Source organism: Hoplias malabaricus, chromosome 2 (genome assembly GCF_029633855.1).
Source record: "Hoplias malabaricus isolate fHopMal1 chromosome 2, fHopMal1.hap1, whole genome shotgun sequence".
Classification (NCBI taxonomy): Eukaryota; Metazoa; Chordata; class Actinopteri; order Characiformes; family Erythrinidae; genus Hoplias; species Hoplias malabaricus.
This window is the reverse complement of record NC_089801.1, coordinates 71080442-71099568: the sequence shown is the minus strand read 5'-3', so window position 1 is coordinate 71099568 and position 19127 is coordinate 71080442. Positions and strand designations below refer to the sequence as shown.

The following is a 19127-nucleotide window of genomic DNA, read 5'->3' as shown; positions in this document are numbered from 1 at the left end:
TTGGGTATAGCTGCACATGTTTGCTATATAGACCAAAGTAATTCAGGTGCAGCAGGCAGAGTGGAGCTGAAAGCCTTGTTCATGTTGGTGCTTAAACCACTTGTCAGCTAATAGGCTAGTTTACAATACCACTTACAAGGGGTCTAAATTTCTGACCTCAGAACAATTTGATTTTATTACGATACTTTAAACGTGAACATCGTATGCTGAAGTCTCAGATTTTACCATGATAATGGTTTAATAATGGTCCACTTCAGAGTTATTTTTAAAGATATGCTGAACTATTTTCACAGCAGGTGTGTAGTGGTATAGATTATAGCGGTGGTTCTCAAACTTTTTCTATCATTTCCCACCTCAGACGAAAGGGAATTTCCGTGCCCCACCTGTCCCATATCACCCCCCAAAAAATGGTAATAAAAGACGCATGCAAGTTTACAATTTTCTAATCCATTTAAGCAACATCAACTTCTATCTCTAAATCAGTAGCTTAACATTGTAACACCAGATTAACATCAGTGTTAACATCAAAAATACAGAACAACTGGCTACTAATTAAACTGTATTCAGTTTCTCAATTTTCAGTCATTTCAAAAATGAGCAAATTTTTGAGCTAAGTTTGATATTGGTGGGGGACATATTTGCTGATTCAAAGCCCACCCCATACCCAAAATATTCGATAGATATAAGCTGATTCCTATGTAGATAAAGCTGTAAAATACAGCATTTATAATTATGTGGAACAACATTTGATTAACATTAACGTTTGAGAGTGAGGCTGTGTTCCAAACAACACACTATGGACCTTTACATACCACACTACAGAAACACTGCTATATATAGTTTTTTTATACTATTCAGAGTTGTGCAGTTTAGGACACAGTCAGAGACTGACATTAACTTGCTGCATGTTTAGAGCACTTTCTCACAACCTGAACACAGCTAATATTAACGTTAACTAACTCTAAGATCTTCCTCTGTTTTCCTAACAGTTATATACAAGCCACTTTTATAACTGTAATTAGCCGTCATTGTTATCTGTTGTGACCTTGTTACTGACTAACGTTGTAAACCAGACTCTGACGGTGAATCGGAGGCCAGTGAAGCTGGTGATTGGAGCAGCCTTATATTTGAACAGGTGCCTTAACCGACTGAAAGAAGACCCACTGTGTCCGACTCGCAACCAAAACGCACATTTTCAAAATAAAAGTTTGCGAATAAAAGCATATTTAAGTTCCAGGCAAGCTATGTTTTTCTGGGGTCCCATCTAATGCTCTTTTATCATGTTTAAGGGCTATTAATGAATCCATTTTGAGTGGGTGCTTTTTACTGAGTAAGCTTTATAGGCAAAACAGAGGCATTAATAAAGAAGTGCTAATTTCTTTAGATTCCTTGGGCCCCACCTGCAATACCTAAACACCCCACTAGTGGAGCACTAGTGATACAATAAGGTTCTGTGGAAAAGTCAGAGACATTTGAAAAAAATAAATAAAATTGGATTACCTACTTTAAGATGTAAGGGAGAGTTAAAAAAACATGGATTTTTAAAATCAGTGCATCTTGATGCATCTTTAAGTTAAGATCTTTCAAGTGTCATTTAATGTGGCTAATTAAAATACTCCCAACATCTAAAACAAAAGTAGACATTTCCCTTTATTTACTTTCTTCTGTTCTCTCAGTAAGTCCATTGTCCTGGGAAAATACACAGAGTAAATAGTAGTAGAGAAATTACAGTCCTAATGGTGACAAGCTAAGATTTACTGATGAGCCAGTCCTGCCAAACTACAGTAATTCAACAAAGCTGTTGTTAAGATGTCAGTGTGGACAGATAATCGGGGCTAAGCAAATGAAGCTGGCAAACACAGAAAAAAATCGTCAAGGCTTTCACACACACCATGTTGAGAAATTGGCTAATAATTTATCTGCTGATACATTTATCTCTTGGGATCCCTTCGTTAATGTTAAGAGCTTTCAGTAGTTCACTGTAATGGAGGGCTAAATTGTCCCATGTTAAAAGGCAAGAAATAAAGGACTGGAGCTGGCGAGGTTTTCTCTTTTAGCACTTTCACTAGCATTGCTTCGTTGGATAGACAAAAAAATACAAACACCAGGGCAGTACACATTTTTGCTGGCGCTGGCTTCTTCTCAGTGTGGTTGAGTTCAGGCTTCTTTTAAGAATTTGATCAACGTGAACGTTTGGCTTGGCCGAAGTGGACCATTCCTGTCTAATAAGCTTAATTGAGAGTCCCTCACTAGAAGCGGAACCCCCCTCAAAAATAATACATTAAATACGGGCCATTTTCACTAGCTGACCAAACAGAATAACCACTGGAGCGAGTGGCCATGGGCTCAGAACAGTCTCCGCACTGCCATTGCGAGCATTAACAGTGCAAATTGCATTTGTTTGGAGCTCAGCAGCTCCAGGGCTGAATGAATTAGGAAATTAGAGCAGCAGATGCCGTATGATTCGGTATCTCAGCGGAACAGAATGTTTTGACTGTTCCATCCATGCTGCTTTTGAAGTGAGAGAGGTTTGGCAAAACAAAGCCGACAGAGGTGTCAGCAAGAGTGCCACCCCCCCCCTCCCCCAGAAGCTTTGCTCTCCTTGGGCTTCACGTTCTCGCAGCATGTTCTAGGAAGAGGTCTCAAGGTGGCGGGAAGAAGCGGCGTTGACTGTTCCATAACACTTCACCTTCCCGTTCCTGTCTTTAAGTGTCCTTCCAGCTCCTTCACCCAAACTTAGATCTCTGCCTTTCCTCCCTTTCCCTTTAAGACAAAGGTTAGATGGCCATACGTGAACTCTGAGGATGAGATAAGGTGTGGTTTCTTTCGTGTGTGTGTGCGCATAGACAAACAAGACAAACAACACTTTATAGAACGCAAGACCCGAGGCCTATTTCAGGATTTTCATTGTCTCTGGGTTGACACACGCATGAAGAATTAACCGTCCCGGTTCTTGTCTAATGCCAAAAGGCTTTCAGGGGTTTCTTTACGGTTCCTTGAGTTGGTATTGAAGGTTGGGCCCAGCTCTAATAGGCCAAGATTGAATTCATGCCCCGTCCTGATAAATGATTAGCTTAATGAGCAGGCTTTAGTGGAGAATGGGGATATATTGACTGGGTATAAAGCTCTAAAGCCGAGGCTTTATTTGAAGGTCTTAAATGATGAGGTCATTATTTTAAAGCTGCAGAAATATGATTTGTATGCTCTTTTGGCTGGCCCAGAATTCGGGGAAGACCTAAGTCGGGGGTGGGAATTAGATAGATGTGGGAGAGCCACAGAATGTCCTAAGGGGAAGGGGGCTATTGTGCCTTACAGAGTATTTGTTGAGGTCTTATTGCTGTGGCCATGTGTCGCCCCAGAGGCTGCTGCTCTTTCTAGGGAGATTTCAAAAGCGATGCAGTGGCAATCAGCCAACAACGCTCCACTTTAAACCTCCAGTAACCTTTGTCCGTTTTCTCTTTCTCGTCCACACAAGCCCACTTCATGCCGGCATCATGCAGCCATTGGAGTTTTTCCTCTCCTCCTCCTCCTCCTCCTCTCTTTGCTGGTGACTGCCTTCTGAAAGACAGAGCAGATGCCTTCTCTTTTCTTTTTTCTCATTTTCTTTATTCTTATTGTTTTTCATTTGTTCTTTTTACTTTGCCCCATTTAGCTTTCTTTCTCTCTTCGGTCTCTCTTTCTATTAAGGCACGGCTTTAAATATTTTTTATCTTTCTTTTATTTTCCTCTATTTCTCCTTCTATTATCAATCTATTTTTTTATTGCCTTGCTTTTGTTTTGCTTTTTTCCTTTCTCCACCTCTCTCTCTCTCTCTCTCTCTCTCTCTCTCTCTCAATTTAAGCATGGCTTTATTGTGAGGAGATCCTGAGAATGCATAAAGGCTTAAAGGAGAGAGAGAAAAAAATAGAGGGGCAAAAGGAAGGAGAATGAAGCTCTGCTGTGGCCCGTTTTAGTCTCATTCTAGAAAACCAAAGCAAACTAAAGCTGCTTCATCACAGCACTGCCATATTTGGCCATTTTTCTCAGTGGCGGCCAAAGCAGCGTGTGATTTAAGTGAGTGCTTCTTTTGTTTATCAAACTCCCACATCTGCTTATTTTCCGCCTGCTTTTGTGTTTAGCCCAACAGGTGCTGGGGCCTGGCTTTAAAAAAAATGCTTGAAATGTGTTTAGGGTGTTTTTTTTTTTTTTAAACATTTCTTTTCTTAAAGAAAGAAAGAAAGAGAAGAAAAGCGTTAAAAATAGGTGGCTGCTGTCTGTGTGTGCAGCTGCTACCCATCAGTTGCAGCGTTTCGGTCATTTGAACAAATCCAACAAGGCTGGATTCATATCGCCTCAGAAAACAGCAAAACACTTTGGCTTTTTGAAGTCATCTTTTTTTTTTTAAGGAGATTAGAATCGGGCATCAGCCAATCAGCTCGCAGCTCTTGTGGGCCTTGCGCGAAAAGAGCCAATGGGACAAAGGGAAAGAGGGCGATTGGCGGCCGAGCAGGTGCGGGGATAATTAGAGGGGCAGCAGCTGGCGTCGGTTACACTCGTCTTGATATAGGCACCCTCCTCTTCTCTCATCCCTCTCTCTCCTTCATCCGTCCATTCTGGCTCCACACTCCAAAACTGAACAAAGACAGCTCAGGGAAGAACAAAGAAACAGCTTTAATCTTTGTATTTACTTCTCGTTAAATTAGATGCAGATTTATCCACACTCAGACTTACCAAGGCCTCACACTCACGTTCACATATTAATTTCATAGTGATAAGAGTGAAACCTTTATATATGTATTTCATCAAGAATATTAACCCTTCACTGTAACAGCACAGTCATATGGTGAAGGAAAGGAAATCTGAATTTAGTGATCACCAAGAGGTTATAATGAGGCTATAATGAATGGTCATAGTTGGATATCTTGTTTGATGGAGAGGCAGCGGATGACTAAGACGGTGTATGTGTCAATAGCAGTAAAACCACACCTTGTTTTCTGTATTGCAGGCCGCTGTGATGTCACACTCGCTCATTGTGATGTGTAAGTAGCCTATGGCCAGTGGCTGCCAGCTGTAAACTGTTTAAATCATCGTGTTTATATATGCCTGTGTTGGCTGGAACAGTTCTTAGGTCATTGTTAAGCAACAGACTATAAAAGATGTGCTTGTGTGTGGGTGTGCACTTCAAGCTCATCAGTGGAGCTATTAGCTGAACAGGAAGAGGCAGAAAACCTCTTGACTTTTAGGAGAGAATACATGGGAAGAGAGAGCGAGAGAAAGACTGGGAAAAGAAAGGAAGACTGGAAATGTAGGCTATGTTGACCCACATAATCGCTGTGTGCATTTCCACTAATATTAAATAGGTCAACACCTCTGATCCTAGCGTCGTCCTCGTTCTTTATTTAACAGCTTCGTCATCCCGTTTTTCTAATCCCTCTTTTTTTTTTCTTTCCAACCTCCCTCTATTCTGCAATCTCCTTGAATTCCATAGTCATATCTGTCCTAACTGGATTCTCCTTCTCTGTGCTTGTCCACAGCAGGATAAGGCAGCGTGGAGCCTCCTGGCTTGGTCTAATCCAATTTAAAGCCAGGCTTTACTGTAACAGTCCTAGCCTTGATTCCACGTGCTAGCAGCCTGTTCTGCTGATGTCATATCTGCCTTCCCTTAGTCATACCGAATGAAGGAAGAGACAAAAAAAAACCCTTATCTGTTGATAAAGAGGACCTAAGCTGACTAAAGGCATGCTGGATATATCAGTAGTACTAGCACGCTAACTAGCCACGAAGTTAAAGGTGTCAAAAATGAACCTTCATTATAGGAAAACAAACATGATGGTGGTATTTCAGATGCGCAATGACTGTTGGGTAATATGCAAAATGTTGCACAGCTCTAAACCTGAAAGCAGTTGAACGTTACCTTGAAGGAATTCATGCCATATCGTAGAGCTGGGCGATATGAGCGCAAATCAATATCACGATTAATTGTACTTTTTACCACGATTACGATTAATGAATTATGAATATGATTATTTCGTTTTTTTATTTTTGACTCTCATTGTTCAGTGACGAGGCTTTGTGCTGTAAATATGCTCCAGTGTTAAAGCTGGGGTCATTTTTCTAATGTCACTGGGAGCTTGTTCCTCTCTTGTTTTTTGAGCACTGGTTATATTTGGTGTGTGATTGTGCTTTTGTCACTGAAAGTGTTTTTTCTCAGTGTTTACATTTGATTTCTTTTTGTTCGGTGTTGTCTTAACACAAACACAAAGTCAAAACGCCGAACGCTCAAACCAGAGACGCTGTGTTTTTCTTTGGTACTAGCTGCTCAAATCACTTGGTCTGCCTCAGCATCTAGGTTGCCTCCATGTGGCAGAATCATGTGACTACAGCTTGGTGGCGTGGTTGTAAAAGGGACAGGTCATGAACAAACAGTGGGGACATAACAGAATAAATACAAAAAATCGGTTTAAAAATAAATATAATTGATATTGACACAATTATGTTGATTAGAAGTTCTGAATGTCCTACCATATCGTGTTGCTGTCTTATATCATTTCCAATCTAAGAAAATAAAAAAATATATTATTATTCACGGCTTTCCCAAAGATAAATACAGCAAAACATTTTGGGAAAACTCGTGTGGGCAAATGCAGCTTCCACCACTTTGCTCTCATCACTTAAATCTGGGTGCATTTAATTTATTCAGTCGACCACAACTGCTGAGAGACTTGACTGATGTAAGTTTTCAGTGTAGGCCCCACACATTCCCCACGTTAGAAGTCCAAAAGAACCAGAATATGGAGTGAGTGTAACATGAACATGCACTGGATTCTCTCCTGGCATTCAGCTGACAAACTTTACCATCAGCTGCTTCTGCCTCGTTAACTGACCCTGACAGTGAAGGTACAGACTTAGTGGACATGGACACATCTGACGAATCACCAGCTACAGATCAACTACGGACCAGTGGCCTGTAGGTGTGTTTCACAATTACACAGGCACAGTTTTCAGAAAAACACTAGCCATTATGCCGTTTATAAAATGCTGCATTCTGGCTAACACGAAAAGGCTAAACAGTAGCCCAAGAGGTCCACAGCAAAATTTTTGACACCGCAGCAACTGATTTGACCTCACTACCCAGTGTGCACTTCAACAACAATGGAAAATTACATGTAGTAATAAATAAAATAATAAACTAAAAAGTATAGTTTATTAATTAATTAATTAAAACAAAGCTTAATGATTTAGGCTAATCATAATAAAGCTCACAAGTCTTACTACCTTTTTAAATACATTTCTGACAATGGAGAATAAATAACTATCATACAGTGGTCACTGGCTGGAAACTGGGTCCACACAAGGAGGGTCTCTGAATTTTGCAGTAGATGTATGTTTAAAGAACTGAGAACAAGATGGGGAAAGGGGCTGTATGGGTGGGTTGCTTCTTCAGAAAAAATAATCTTTCTAATTTCTTTAATCTAACAATGGCTTAGTCTCTGTTCTCCGTCCAGAAAATGACTACAACACAGTTATCAGAGAAATATCTGCCTAGTTCTTTCTCGAGTTCTGTTTAAAGCTGAAAGGCCCAACTTTAATAAGCTGCAGTGCTAGTCATGTAGCTGCTTTGTGCTTGAGGGCTATGCCCATGCTCTTCTTAGGAGCACTTAACGCTTGGCTAATTAACACCAGCTACCATGCTCGTCTCCTTCCAGTACACTTAACAACCTTCCAGTTATTTTTCTTTCTTTAAAAGATTAGTTAGGGCAATTAGGTTGTATTCTGTCTGCCCAATCAATGGCACATGGTTCTCTTTGTAGCGCTAACAACTAGCGCTAAATGCTACTTGACATATAGGAGGAGTCTGTGCTGATTAGTCTGCGTGAGAGTGGGATAGGAGGGATATCACAATGTTTGTGTGTGTGTGTGTGTGGGTGGGTGGGTGAGTGTCTGTTATGTTCTGAAATCTACTTGTGTGGTAAAGATGTGTTCAGAGAGTTATTTGGCAGTAGACTGTAAAGATAGGACTTGGATACAAAGCCCCGTCTGCCAAATGGACAGTTTTTAAAGTACTGCATTTCTAAGCCTTATATTAAGCCATCTCTCTGTATCTGAATGAGGTGGATCGTTCTGATTAAAGCACCCTCCTGACCCTAAATGACAGGAGAAATTTAAGACAACATGCAGCAGGCATATTGTCTGTGTCTGTGCCCAGATAATCTCCTTAAACAAGCAACATGTAAATGCAACGATTATCTAAACAGACTGTCCCTCCTGGCAGAGGCAGAGAGAGAGAGAGAGAGTTGCAGAAATGCATTGTGAATTATTATAAAAACTATACAAGTATATGTTCAATTTACAAATTGAATCTAATTATGGTGAGATGTAAGAATAATCATTTTTGAATCATTTTCCAGATTATTATTTTCGAGGCCCATCAGTTGTACTATGCATATTTTTTTTCATAATGTTGATGATAATACGCTTCAAAGAAAGGTAGCATAGGTAGCATCTCAGCTGTTATCCATGAAAAAGCTACAGCTATGGTGTCAGCTGTGTTTTATGTGGGCGTAGTTTACTTTTGGCTCTTTTCCACTGCATTTTACATGCTCTGTCTGACTCAGGAGTTTTGCTTTTACATTAGGTAAATTTGTGAACAGAGGAGGTATTAAACATTAACTGTAAACTTTGTAGAGTGCAGATTGGCCAGCGAGACTAAGCTTTTTTTTTTTTTAATCTCCAAGCCAAAGTAGCAGTCACGTTTATTTTTATCTGTCTTACAGAGAGAGCTGGACAGTGCAACACTACACAGATAACTACACTGATCTGTCTGAACTGAAGAGCAGAGCCATGCTCGGTTCCTTAAAAAAAAGCGAATACACAATAAGTAAACAACACTTAATGTTACCGCTGTCAAAATTGTGGTTTCCAAAGCCATTGGTTCCTATTAAAGAGTGTTTTGTGACATCACCATCTGGATTTCAGGGGGGAGCCATTGTAGTGGAAAACCAACCAGGCTGCATTTGCTAAGCTAGGTATAGCCATCATTATCTTATAAACATGTAGGAAGTATGGCTTCACTCTCGTTCTCTTTGCCACTGTCTGTCTCTCAGGGAGTAATTGAGGCTAAGAGGGTTTATCTGTGGTCAGAGCTAAACCAATTGCCTTTCTGGGCCACTGCTGATAAAGAATGGTGGGGGTGGGGTGGGGTGGGGGCACACTCCTTAAAGACATGCCTAAAGCATGTCTCCTATCTGTTTCCCTCATGTCATCCATTTCCCTACCACTCTTTTTATCTCTCATTTTCTGCTAGGTGTGTTCATCTTCCTACATGTTGTAGCCTCTCTCCTGCTTTCTTTAGTTATCTCTCACTCCTCATTCATTTCTTTCTTTCTGCTTGTCTGTAAGTGGGAGGATGCTGGGCAGGGTCACTGTCAGCCGCGCTCTTAGGCTACGGCGCTAATTGAGGCTAGCCGATGAAGAGCAGCAGTCTACATTTAGTGCTGTTATTTTCGGCGGGTGTCCGAAAGTCTTGAATGTGCAGATGAAGGCTAAATACAGAACGCTATCCAGTCAGGCTATCAAATACACCTCCAGGCATCCATGCTAGTACATATGATGAATAACGGTGTTACTACTTGATACACTAGCATTTCAGGAGCGTAGGAAAGAGTGTTGTTATGTGAGGCTCTATGCTACACCGGGCTCTGTTACACTGAATACAGTAGTACACTATTCTCAGCAGCAGCTGATATAAAAGGAAGAGAATGTAAAGCGATACTCTCTGGCAGCCATTTTGGAAAACATCTATTCATTAGGTCACTTTCACAAATGTTTTAAAATAGGACTGTGTAGTGTATTTAGTCGAGCATCAACATGAGCACATAAACACGGTGCACGGTCATTTAAACACGGTCATCCATAACACTGATAATGTAACATATATAACAGCCTTGTCTTTCAGATTCATTCATTTCCACCACATATTAAACTTCATATTAAATAATGAACGACAACTACATTTACACTAGTCACCTGTTTACATGGGCATCTCCTTTTTTTTCCTCAACTCACTGTCCATTATCTCAGTTTCATTCACTATACAGGAGCACTTTATAGTTCTAGAACTACAGACTGTAGATTGTCTGTTGCTCTGCATACTTTATTTACCCACTTTCACCCTGTTTTTCAATGCTCAGGACCACCACAGAGCAGGAAACATTTGGGTGGTGGATCAGCCAGTGCTGCACTGACACTGACATCGTGATGGTGGTGTGTTAGGGCCCAAACATGCTTCACACAAGGACATGAACGCAGACAGTGTTTCAAGCATAGTTGTGTTCAAAAATGGGTCGCGAGTGTTGCTGCAGGGGGCGCTACAGCAAGAGTCAAGTTGTCAACCGTCATGGCAGACCAGCTCTTTGGAGTCAGTTGCAGTATTTGTTCCTCCACCAAGAGCGAGACCACACACTTCACTTTCTGTTGAGTCTTTTCTTTTATCGCCCATGCCACAGGTAAACTCCACTCCTCTACTGTAGCCATGTTTAACCCTGTCCTGTTTCAGATGCTATGATTTGTCCTCTGTCATCCCACTGATTACTGCATGTTTTATTCTTCACAGTTTGTACTGCAGGGCTGTGCTTTTGCAGAGGGTTGGCCAGGCGTTGGCATGTGCGTTTGCGTCCTTGCGTGAAGTATATTTCGTCCCTTAATGTGTGTTGTGTGCTGGTGCAAGTGGATCAGACACAGCAGTGCTGCTGGAGTTTTTAAATGCCTCAGTGTTAATGCTGAACAGAGAATAGTCCACTAAACAAAAATATGCAGCCAACAGCATCCTGTGTCCCGATTTAGGACCTGAGGAGGGACAGCACAAAGTAGGTATGTTAAACAGAGTGGACACAGTGTTTAAAAGTTCCAGCAGCACTGCTGTGTCTGATCCACTTATACCAATGCAACACACACTAACACACCATCACCATCCAGCACTGACAATTATCCACCACCCAAATCATACCTGCTCTGTGGTGGCCAAGTGGGGTCCTGACTATTGTCTGTTATCTGACATGTCCTGAGAGGAAATATGATTGGTTCATACAGCTTTCTCAGTGTCTGGAAATTGCACAAGAATTTCTGAAATTAGCCATTACTGGTATGAAATTGGAATGAGTTTTGTATACAGATATATTCTCCCATTTCTTTTCTCAGACAGTGAAATCGTCCCTCCAGACTGTCTCCGTCCTCGCTCCTTCACCACGGTCAGAGGCACCTCTTCGCTGCGGAGAGAAGCCGATGCATCGAGACTATCAGTCAGTCTGTGTGACCTGAACCTACAGCAGGACGAAGCCAGGCTCCGTTTGCCCCCCGCTTCAGCTGCCTGCCCTATCCCCCAGAATTCCCTCAACACCCAACAGTCCTCTTACCTTCCCCAAACATTAGAGAGTGACCTGCGCTTCCACCAGCTTCGCGGTGCCCACATCAAGACTCTCGATGAGCAGACGGTGGCCCGGTCCGAGCATGCTGGCCTGAGGGAGGAGCGCACACTTGTTTTCACAGAGCGGCCCTTACGATCCAGCGAGACCATCTTCATCAAAGTGACCAAGTCCAGCCCGGCGCGCTCTGGCTCGCTCTCCTACGGCGTCACGTCCTGCGACCCTTCAGCACTGAGACCCAGCGACCTGCCTTACAACCCAGAGGCGCTGGTGGACCGAAAAGAGTTCTGGGCAGTGTGCAGAGTGCCCGCTGTGCTGCAGAGTGGAGACATACTGGGCTTTCTGGTCACACAGGACGGAGAGTTGATCCTCAGCCATAACGGAGCGAGTGCAGGGATGCAGGTCTGTGTCGATAACTCGCGTCCGCTCTGGATGTTCTTCGGACTGCACGGCGCAGTCACACAGCTGAGGATTCTGGGTAGGTTGCAATGCTGGTAGTAAGTTAACTATGTTTAAAGCTTAATTACATGTAGAATGTAAAGCATTGTATTTACAGCCACCACCATAACATTGCACTGTTTAGCGCTTGTTATTCTTGTCTTAAGGATGTTTATTTGTCATTTATTAGAAAAAAAAATCAATGTAGTCCTTTGTTCCTCAAAAGATACCCGTTTTTAATTTGCACATGCTCTATATACGTCCACAGATCTTCTGCATGTTTAGCACCATCTGTTCTATTGTTGCATGCTGAATAGGGATTAGCCACATCAATGCTAAGTCAATTTTAGACAAGAAAACTTATGTATCTGTGTTAAAACTCTTATGAGATTATCTCTTCCCTTGGGGTCAAACATCCTGTACTTGTGCGCTATCAAATCTGGATTAGCTCTGACACATTGCACTCAAAAACACAAACAAGAGTGAGACAGATTCACAACTTAGTCATAGCTTTCTTATGGTTAACTCTGGTTTCTAGAGCGATGCAGTTAATGTACCTTAAGGACTCCTTTCGATCAATTCTGTGCATCAGATTATCTACAAATCTGTAACAGTCCTGTCCGTCTGTGTCAGTGTATACCTGTTTTTTCTGTTAAGGCCCAGCTCTAGACACGGTCTGGGGGTCTGCTCCACCAGTCTGAAAAAGTTTCAGAATAATCGGTTATGTGTAAAGTAATTATCCTCACCTAGCTATCACTCCTGAATGTGATGTCTGTATGACATCCATAGAGAGACTTTTTGTGTTGCTACCATTTTCAGCAGCTTAACATTAATAAGTATATAGTTTGCATATTTCTTGATTCTCAAATGAAATGAATCAGTACCGTATTTTCCGCACTATAAGGCGCACCTTCATTGAATGACCTATTTTAAAACTTTGTCCATATATAAGGCGCACCGGATTATAAAGCGCATACAATAGACGCTACAGTAGAGGCTGGGGGTTACGTTATGCATCAATTAGATGGAGCTGCGCTAAAGGGAATGTCAACAAAACAGTCAGATAGGTCAGTTCAACTTTATTAATAGATTACAACCCAGCGTAGTTTAAGGTAAAACATGTAGTGCAATGTTAATATACCCCACATAGTGGGGGACTTTTCCTCGATTCAATAATAATAATAATCACAATATAGTAACACCCAAAATAGTGCAAAGCGATAACAATATATCAATAACTCAACGTTGCTCAAACGTTAAAATCACACAACACACAAAATAAACACGTAAAGCTCACTTTACTAAGTTATTCCTCTATTCCCGTGTTCTTCTGCGTGACTGATCGCCTTGAGTTTAAACTCTGCGTCATATGCGTGTCTCTTAATAGGAGCCATTTTGGGGTCTTTACATAAAAAACAAATGGAAATGAAATATATATACCGGTATGTATCCAGCATGCACCGCGCGCGGAAGAAAATGAAGTAGGCGGCTGCTTACCGTAGTTGCGAGACCTGGCTCAATATTGGTCCATATATAAGGCGCACCGGATTATAAGGCGCACTGTCGGCTTTTGAGATCATTTGAGTTTTTTAGGTGCGCCTTATAGTGCGGAAAATACGGTAATAAATAGTGAGTTGAACTGCATTTGGAAAGTGTGCACACGCTTCCCTAGGAACTATCACAGTGCATCCACTAACAGGAGCATTGAGCTTTTTATTTTATGAATTAAAGAATATAGTAACAGACAGGAGGGCAGCATGGTGACTGTGAGGTCTGTGAGGAGTGTGGTGTGTTCTCCCTGTGTCTGTGTGGGTTTCCTCCGGGTGACTGTTTGTGAGGAGTGTGGTGTGTTCTCCCTGTGTCTGTGTGGGTTTCCTTCGGGTGACTGTCTGTGAGGAGTGTGGTGTGTTCTCCCTGTGTCTGTGTGGGTTTCCTCCGGGTGACTGTCTGTGAGGAGTGTGGAGTGTTCTCCCTGTGTCTGTGTGGGTTTCCTCCTGGTGACTGTCTATGAGGAGTTTGGTGTGTTCTCTCTGTGTCTGTGTGGGTTTCCTCCGGGTGACTGTCTGTGAGGAGTGTGGTGTGTTCTCCCTGTGTCTGTGTGGGTTTCCTTCGGGTGACTGTCTGTGAGGAGTGTGGTGTGTTCTCCCTGTGTCTGTGTGGGTTTCCTCCGGGTGACTGTCTGTGAGGAGTGTGGAGTGTTCTCCCTGTGTCTGTGTGGGTTTCCTCCGGGTGACTGTCTATGAGGAGTTTGGTGTGTTCTCTCTGTGTCTGTGTGGGTTTCCTCCGGGTGACTGTCTGTGAGGAGTGTGGAGTGTTCTCCCTGTGTCTGTGTGGGTTTCCTCCGGGTGACTGTCTGTGAGGAGTTTGGTGTGTTCTCTCTGTGTCTGTGTGGGTTTCCTCCGGGTGACTGTCTGTGAGGAGTTTGGTGTGTTCTCTCTGTGTCTGTGTGGGTTTCCTCCGGGTGACTGTCTGTGAGGAGTGTGGTGTGTTCTCTCTGTGTCTGTGTGGGTTTCCTCCGGGTGACTGTCTGTGAAGAGACAATCAGTTCTAGTGAATGCCTGGTTCTCTATCATCTGGGTATTCATAGCTCTCTTTTAAGGACTAGAGCACACTTGAATATGTTATGTTTGCAGTTCACGCACCTTGTTTCACACTCATGAAGGTGTTATATATAGTCAAGGCAAATGACCCAGGTAGAGAGAGAGAAAGAGAGAACTGGGCTAATAACAGGATATGTGACAGGACGGTATGTGGGCATCATGTGACCTGCATTTTCTCCGTGGGTACATGTGTGTGTTTCTCAGAACATATTCCTCCCCTTAACACCCTCCCATCATCGTGTCGACTCCATCCATCTCATTAGAGTCCTATGAAGAGGGGCTCGTGTGCAGCATTTGTTTACCTCCCTTTGGACCAATCAAAATATAGAAGCAAAATAATACTGTTTTTTTAGCCCTACTGCAATGTTTTCAATAGATATTTTATTACTGACTTATTAGTGTAGCTTAGTCTTTATTGGTATATTTTCCTGGCACAGCATTGCTGAGTGTAGCAATAGCATCCAGCATCAGCTCTACAGATCAAGTCTGTAAGGGTGGAAGTCTATTCTGGATGGAAGGTCTGTGCAAGCAATATATATATGACCAAATGTAAGAGTAGTTAAAAGGGACAACGGATTACGGCCATGTCGTCAGCTTGGTAGTGGAATAGGTTTGGTTTAGACATAAGGTTAGCCCCACAATAACAGTGTCAGCTAGCTAATAGTTAGCTAGCTAATAAACACAGATGGGGTGATATTGAATTTGAAGGGAATGCCTCCCAATCTGAGGCCGATTCTAAAGAACTGTAAGGATGCTACCATCTGCTCACATCCCAACACCACACCATTACTGGAATATATCAGTTTTAGGAGTTGACCAAAGCAGAATCTGTGCTTTTATGAATACAGTAATCCCTCGCTACATCACGGTTCATCTTCACTACTTCACGGGTTTTTTCAAGGGGGCTTTTTTATTATTTACATGTATTATACTAGGCCTGTAGGTGACAAAATATATCATTTGCAAGTGTTTCTTACGTACAGTTCATGTATTGTTCACGTCCACATCCGAGTGAAATTTACTGACGCTAAATCACAGCTTAGGAATGACTCTATTAAAGAAACTGGTAGAATATCACATGTAGTTCCAGCTGAAAAACATTAGAGAATGACTGTTTAATGCAAAGGGTGGGTTGTTAACAGTAACAGGGAGGGGTTTAAAAGTCCAAATACTCGTTAAATACATAAAAAAATATCTTTCCTCTACTTCGCGGAAATTCGTTTTTCGAGGGTGGTCTTGGAACGCATCCCCTGCGACAAACGAAGGATCACTGTAAAGAAAACCATTTTTATTTATTTCCTTTGCTGAGAGAATGCAGTTTCCACTGTGTCATGCTTTTGTCACTGTCCATCCTTCTCCACGGTACAGGTGCGGATAGGAGAGAGATTACTCAGCCGTCTGGATCCAGAACGGATCAGTTAGCCCATGTTTTTCAATTACACTGTTAGCATTCAACCCAGAGCACATCCCAGTAGAAGCAGCAGCCACAGTTCTGGAAGCTGAGCTCCTATTGGCGGGTAGCAGGCTTCTTTATCAAAGCTGTAATATCCCGAGACATGGGCGGCCTCGCTTGTCTTATTATACCAGCCTGCAATTACGAAGCAGCCACAAAGCGACGTCAGCCAGCCTTGTCGTGTCACCTCTGCTTTCCTGCCAAAGACAATAGCGTCTAAAAATATTAACCACTCTTGTGCAAAGAGATGCAGGAGATGGTAGAGATATACCTTGAGTAAGAGCTGCTTTGCGCTATTTGTAGTGAAGTTTATCAGGTTTTTTTTGAGTGGTTGGATACTCAGCACTGATCTGCCAACCTTGATTTATCCCAATAATGCTCGTCCTATGCAGAATGACCCGCATCTCTTTGATCTGCTGTGTTAAAGTCGAGTTTACAGTGTTAATGAACGGTAGTGTCAATATAGCGCCTCATCCAAGGTGCCACTAGCATGCAACGTTGGTGACGATGACACAGTTATTCCACTTCCTAGTTGATACTGTGAGTTTCAGTATCGGTAACAGTTTTCCTATCATTCTAATAGCTATTTATGTAGCTGTAGGATTCTACACGTTTCTCTGGGAACACACAAAGAAAGTCAACCCATTTTCAAATATTTATTCTTATTTATTGCTGTAAATATCTGAGAAAAAAACTATTTATTTTACTCACTAGGACCAGCCTCTATTTTGTGGCCTGCAAGGCTAAACAGTTATAATGGATATACTGTGTGCTATTTTAGCATTATAGTGTTGTAATTATAAAGCAGTGCATTATTCCAGTTTATAATTACCCCAGTGTACAAATGTTCCGCAGTGTTGTCGATTCCTATCTAAAGTTGAACTCGGGACACATGGACTGTCTCCTCTGGGCGGCTGTAAGTGTGTGTGTTTGTGTGTGTGTGTGTGGCCCTGGCTTTCATTATCTCAGCCGAAAGCAGTTAAATATTTAGAACCAAATTTCCACCCAGTCTTGTTTCATAAATGAGAGGCTGTGAGGAGTACAAGTCACTGATGTTTGTACTGATAGGCTGACAGCAGGAGTGATGGTGAGGGGCTGGTGAGGAGTACAGGCTAATCAGAGGCGATGTATTATGCATCCTGTCACAGAGCTTTCACACTCAAATCAACACTTCTACCACCCACACTCACTCCAGCATGTCCTCTCCCTCCACTGTCTCCATCACTCTCCCTCTCTCTTTGCTTTCTCTCTCTGTGCTTTCTCCCTGTCCGTCTTCCTTTCTCGGCGGAGGGATGTGACATTCTTTCCCCCTTATTGCTGCCACAAACACCAGCAATGTCAGAGTTGGAGGAGAAGTCACAGTCGTATCAAAACAGACGTAGGATAAAATCTTGTTATATTAAAATACATAAAATACACAGCAACTTTCTCATCTGGAAAAAGTTGCTGTCAGTGTTAACAACAACATAACCCCAAGCTCCGTTGGGAACTATTTGTAAGAGCACTGAAGAAATACCAAATACTAAGCCAAAAGAATATAAAATGTAAGAGAACACACACAAAAACAAAGAAACACACGTAATCTTTCATGCACTTACTGACCCCATATCAGGCTGCTCATTGTGTTTTTAATGAACTTGAAGGGCAGCGTATGACGCAAGTTACAGATGCTCTCATCGATTCTAAGCTGCCACTTAAACACGACATCATCTATTCAAGCCCCTGGGCCATGTCTCTGCCTCCTTCTGCATCTCAATATGATATTAACATATTAGCACCACCTGCATTAGAGAGAGAGAGAGAGAGAGAGAGAGAGAGGGTGATGCATGTCTATAACTATAAGGATCTCTCGGTCAGTGTTGTATTTAATGAAATTCCTCCTCCACATGCATTCTTTAGACAGAGATTAAATCTTCTGGCACGACAGTGTTGCACACAGTAGACTACGTGCGGTGTTGACCTGCATCATATATCCTTCACAATAAAGAAGTGGACACATCCATCCTGTTCTCTGTAATATATTGTCAAAGCTCCTTAACTTTAGGCTGAGGTAAAAATTGGACCTCCCACGCTCCAAAAACACACGTTGGTAGGAGGATTGGCGACTCAAAAGTGTCTGTAGGTGTGAGTGTGTGTCGCCCTATGTCTGCGTGGGTTTCCTCTGGGTGACTGTCTGTGAGGAGTGTGGTGTGTTCTCCCTGTGTCTGCGTGGGTTTCCTTCGGGTGACTGTGTGTGAGGAGTGTGGTGTGTTCTCTCTGTGTCTGCGTGGGTTTCCTCTGGGTGACTGTCTGTGAGGAGTGTGGTGTGTTCTCCCTGTGTCTGCGTGGGTTTCCTCCGGGTGACTGTCTGTGAGGAGTGTGGTGTGTTCTCTCTGTGTCTGCGTGGGTTTCCTCTGGGTGACTGTCTGTGAGGAGTGTGGTGTGTTCTCTCTGTGTCTGCGTGGGTTTCCTCTGGGTGACTGTCTGTGAGGAGTGTGGTGTGTTCTCTCTGTGTCTGCGTGGGTTTCCTCCGGGTGACTGCCTGTGAGGAGTGTGGTGTGTTCTCCCTGTGTCTGCGTGGGTTTTCTCCGGGTGACTGCCTGTGAGGAGTTTGGTGTGTTCTCCCTGTGTCTGCGTGGGTTTCCTCTGGGTGACTGTCTGTGAGGAGTGTGGTGTGTTCTCTCTGTGTCTGCGTGGGTTTCCTCTGGGTGACTGTCTGTGAGGAGTGTGGTGTGTTCTCTCTGTGTCTGCGTGGGTTTCCTCCGGGTGACTGTCTGTGAGGAGTGTGGTGTGTTCTCCCTGTGTCTGCGTGGGTTTCCTCCGGGTGACTGTCTGTGAGGAGTGTGGTGTGTTCTCTCTGTGTCTGCGTGGGTTTCCTCTGGGTGACTGTCTGTGAGGAGTGTGGTGTGTTCTCTCTGTGTCTGCGTGGGTTTCCTCCGGGTGACTGCCTGTGAGGAGTGTGGTGTGTTCTCCCTGTGTCTGCGTGGGTTTTCTCCGGGTGACTGCCTGTGAGGAGTTTGGTGTGTTCTCCCTGTGTCTGCGTGGGTTTCCTCTGGGTGACTGTCTGTGAGGAGTGTGGTGTGTTCTCTCTGTGTCTGCGTGGGTTTCCTCCGGGTGACTGTCTGTGAGGAGTGTGGTGTGTTCTCTCTGTGTCTGCGTGGGTTTCCTCCGGGTGACTGTCTGTGAGGAGTGTGGTGTGTTTTCTCTGTGTCTGCGTGGGTTTCCTCCGGGTGCTCCGGTTTCCTCCTACGGTCCAAA

The 19127-nt window shown here is 43.1% G+C and overlaps 1 protein-coding gene across 2 annotated transcripts in view; it reads left to right on the top strand.

Moving 5' to 3' along the window:
• The window catches only part of neurl1aa (neuralized E3 ubiquitin protein ligase 1Aa), a 54266-nt gene that overhangs the window by 26495 nt on the left and 8644 nt on the right, over positions 1-19127 (top strand). For both annotated transcript variants that reach the window (XR_010800516.1, XM_066662275.1), the window contains exon 4: positions 11176-11877. Coding sequence is in view for 1 of the 2 variants with exons in the window: in XM_066662275.1 (XP_066518372.1) it covers positions 11176-11877 (702 nt within the window). In the remaining variant the exon portion in view is untranslated. The remainder of the gene's footprint in view (positions 1-11175; positions 11878-19127) is intronic.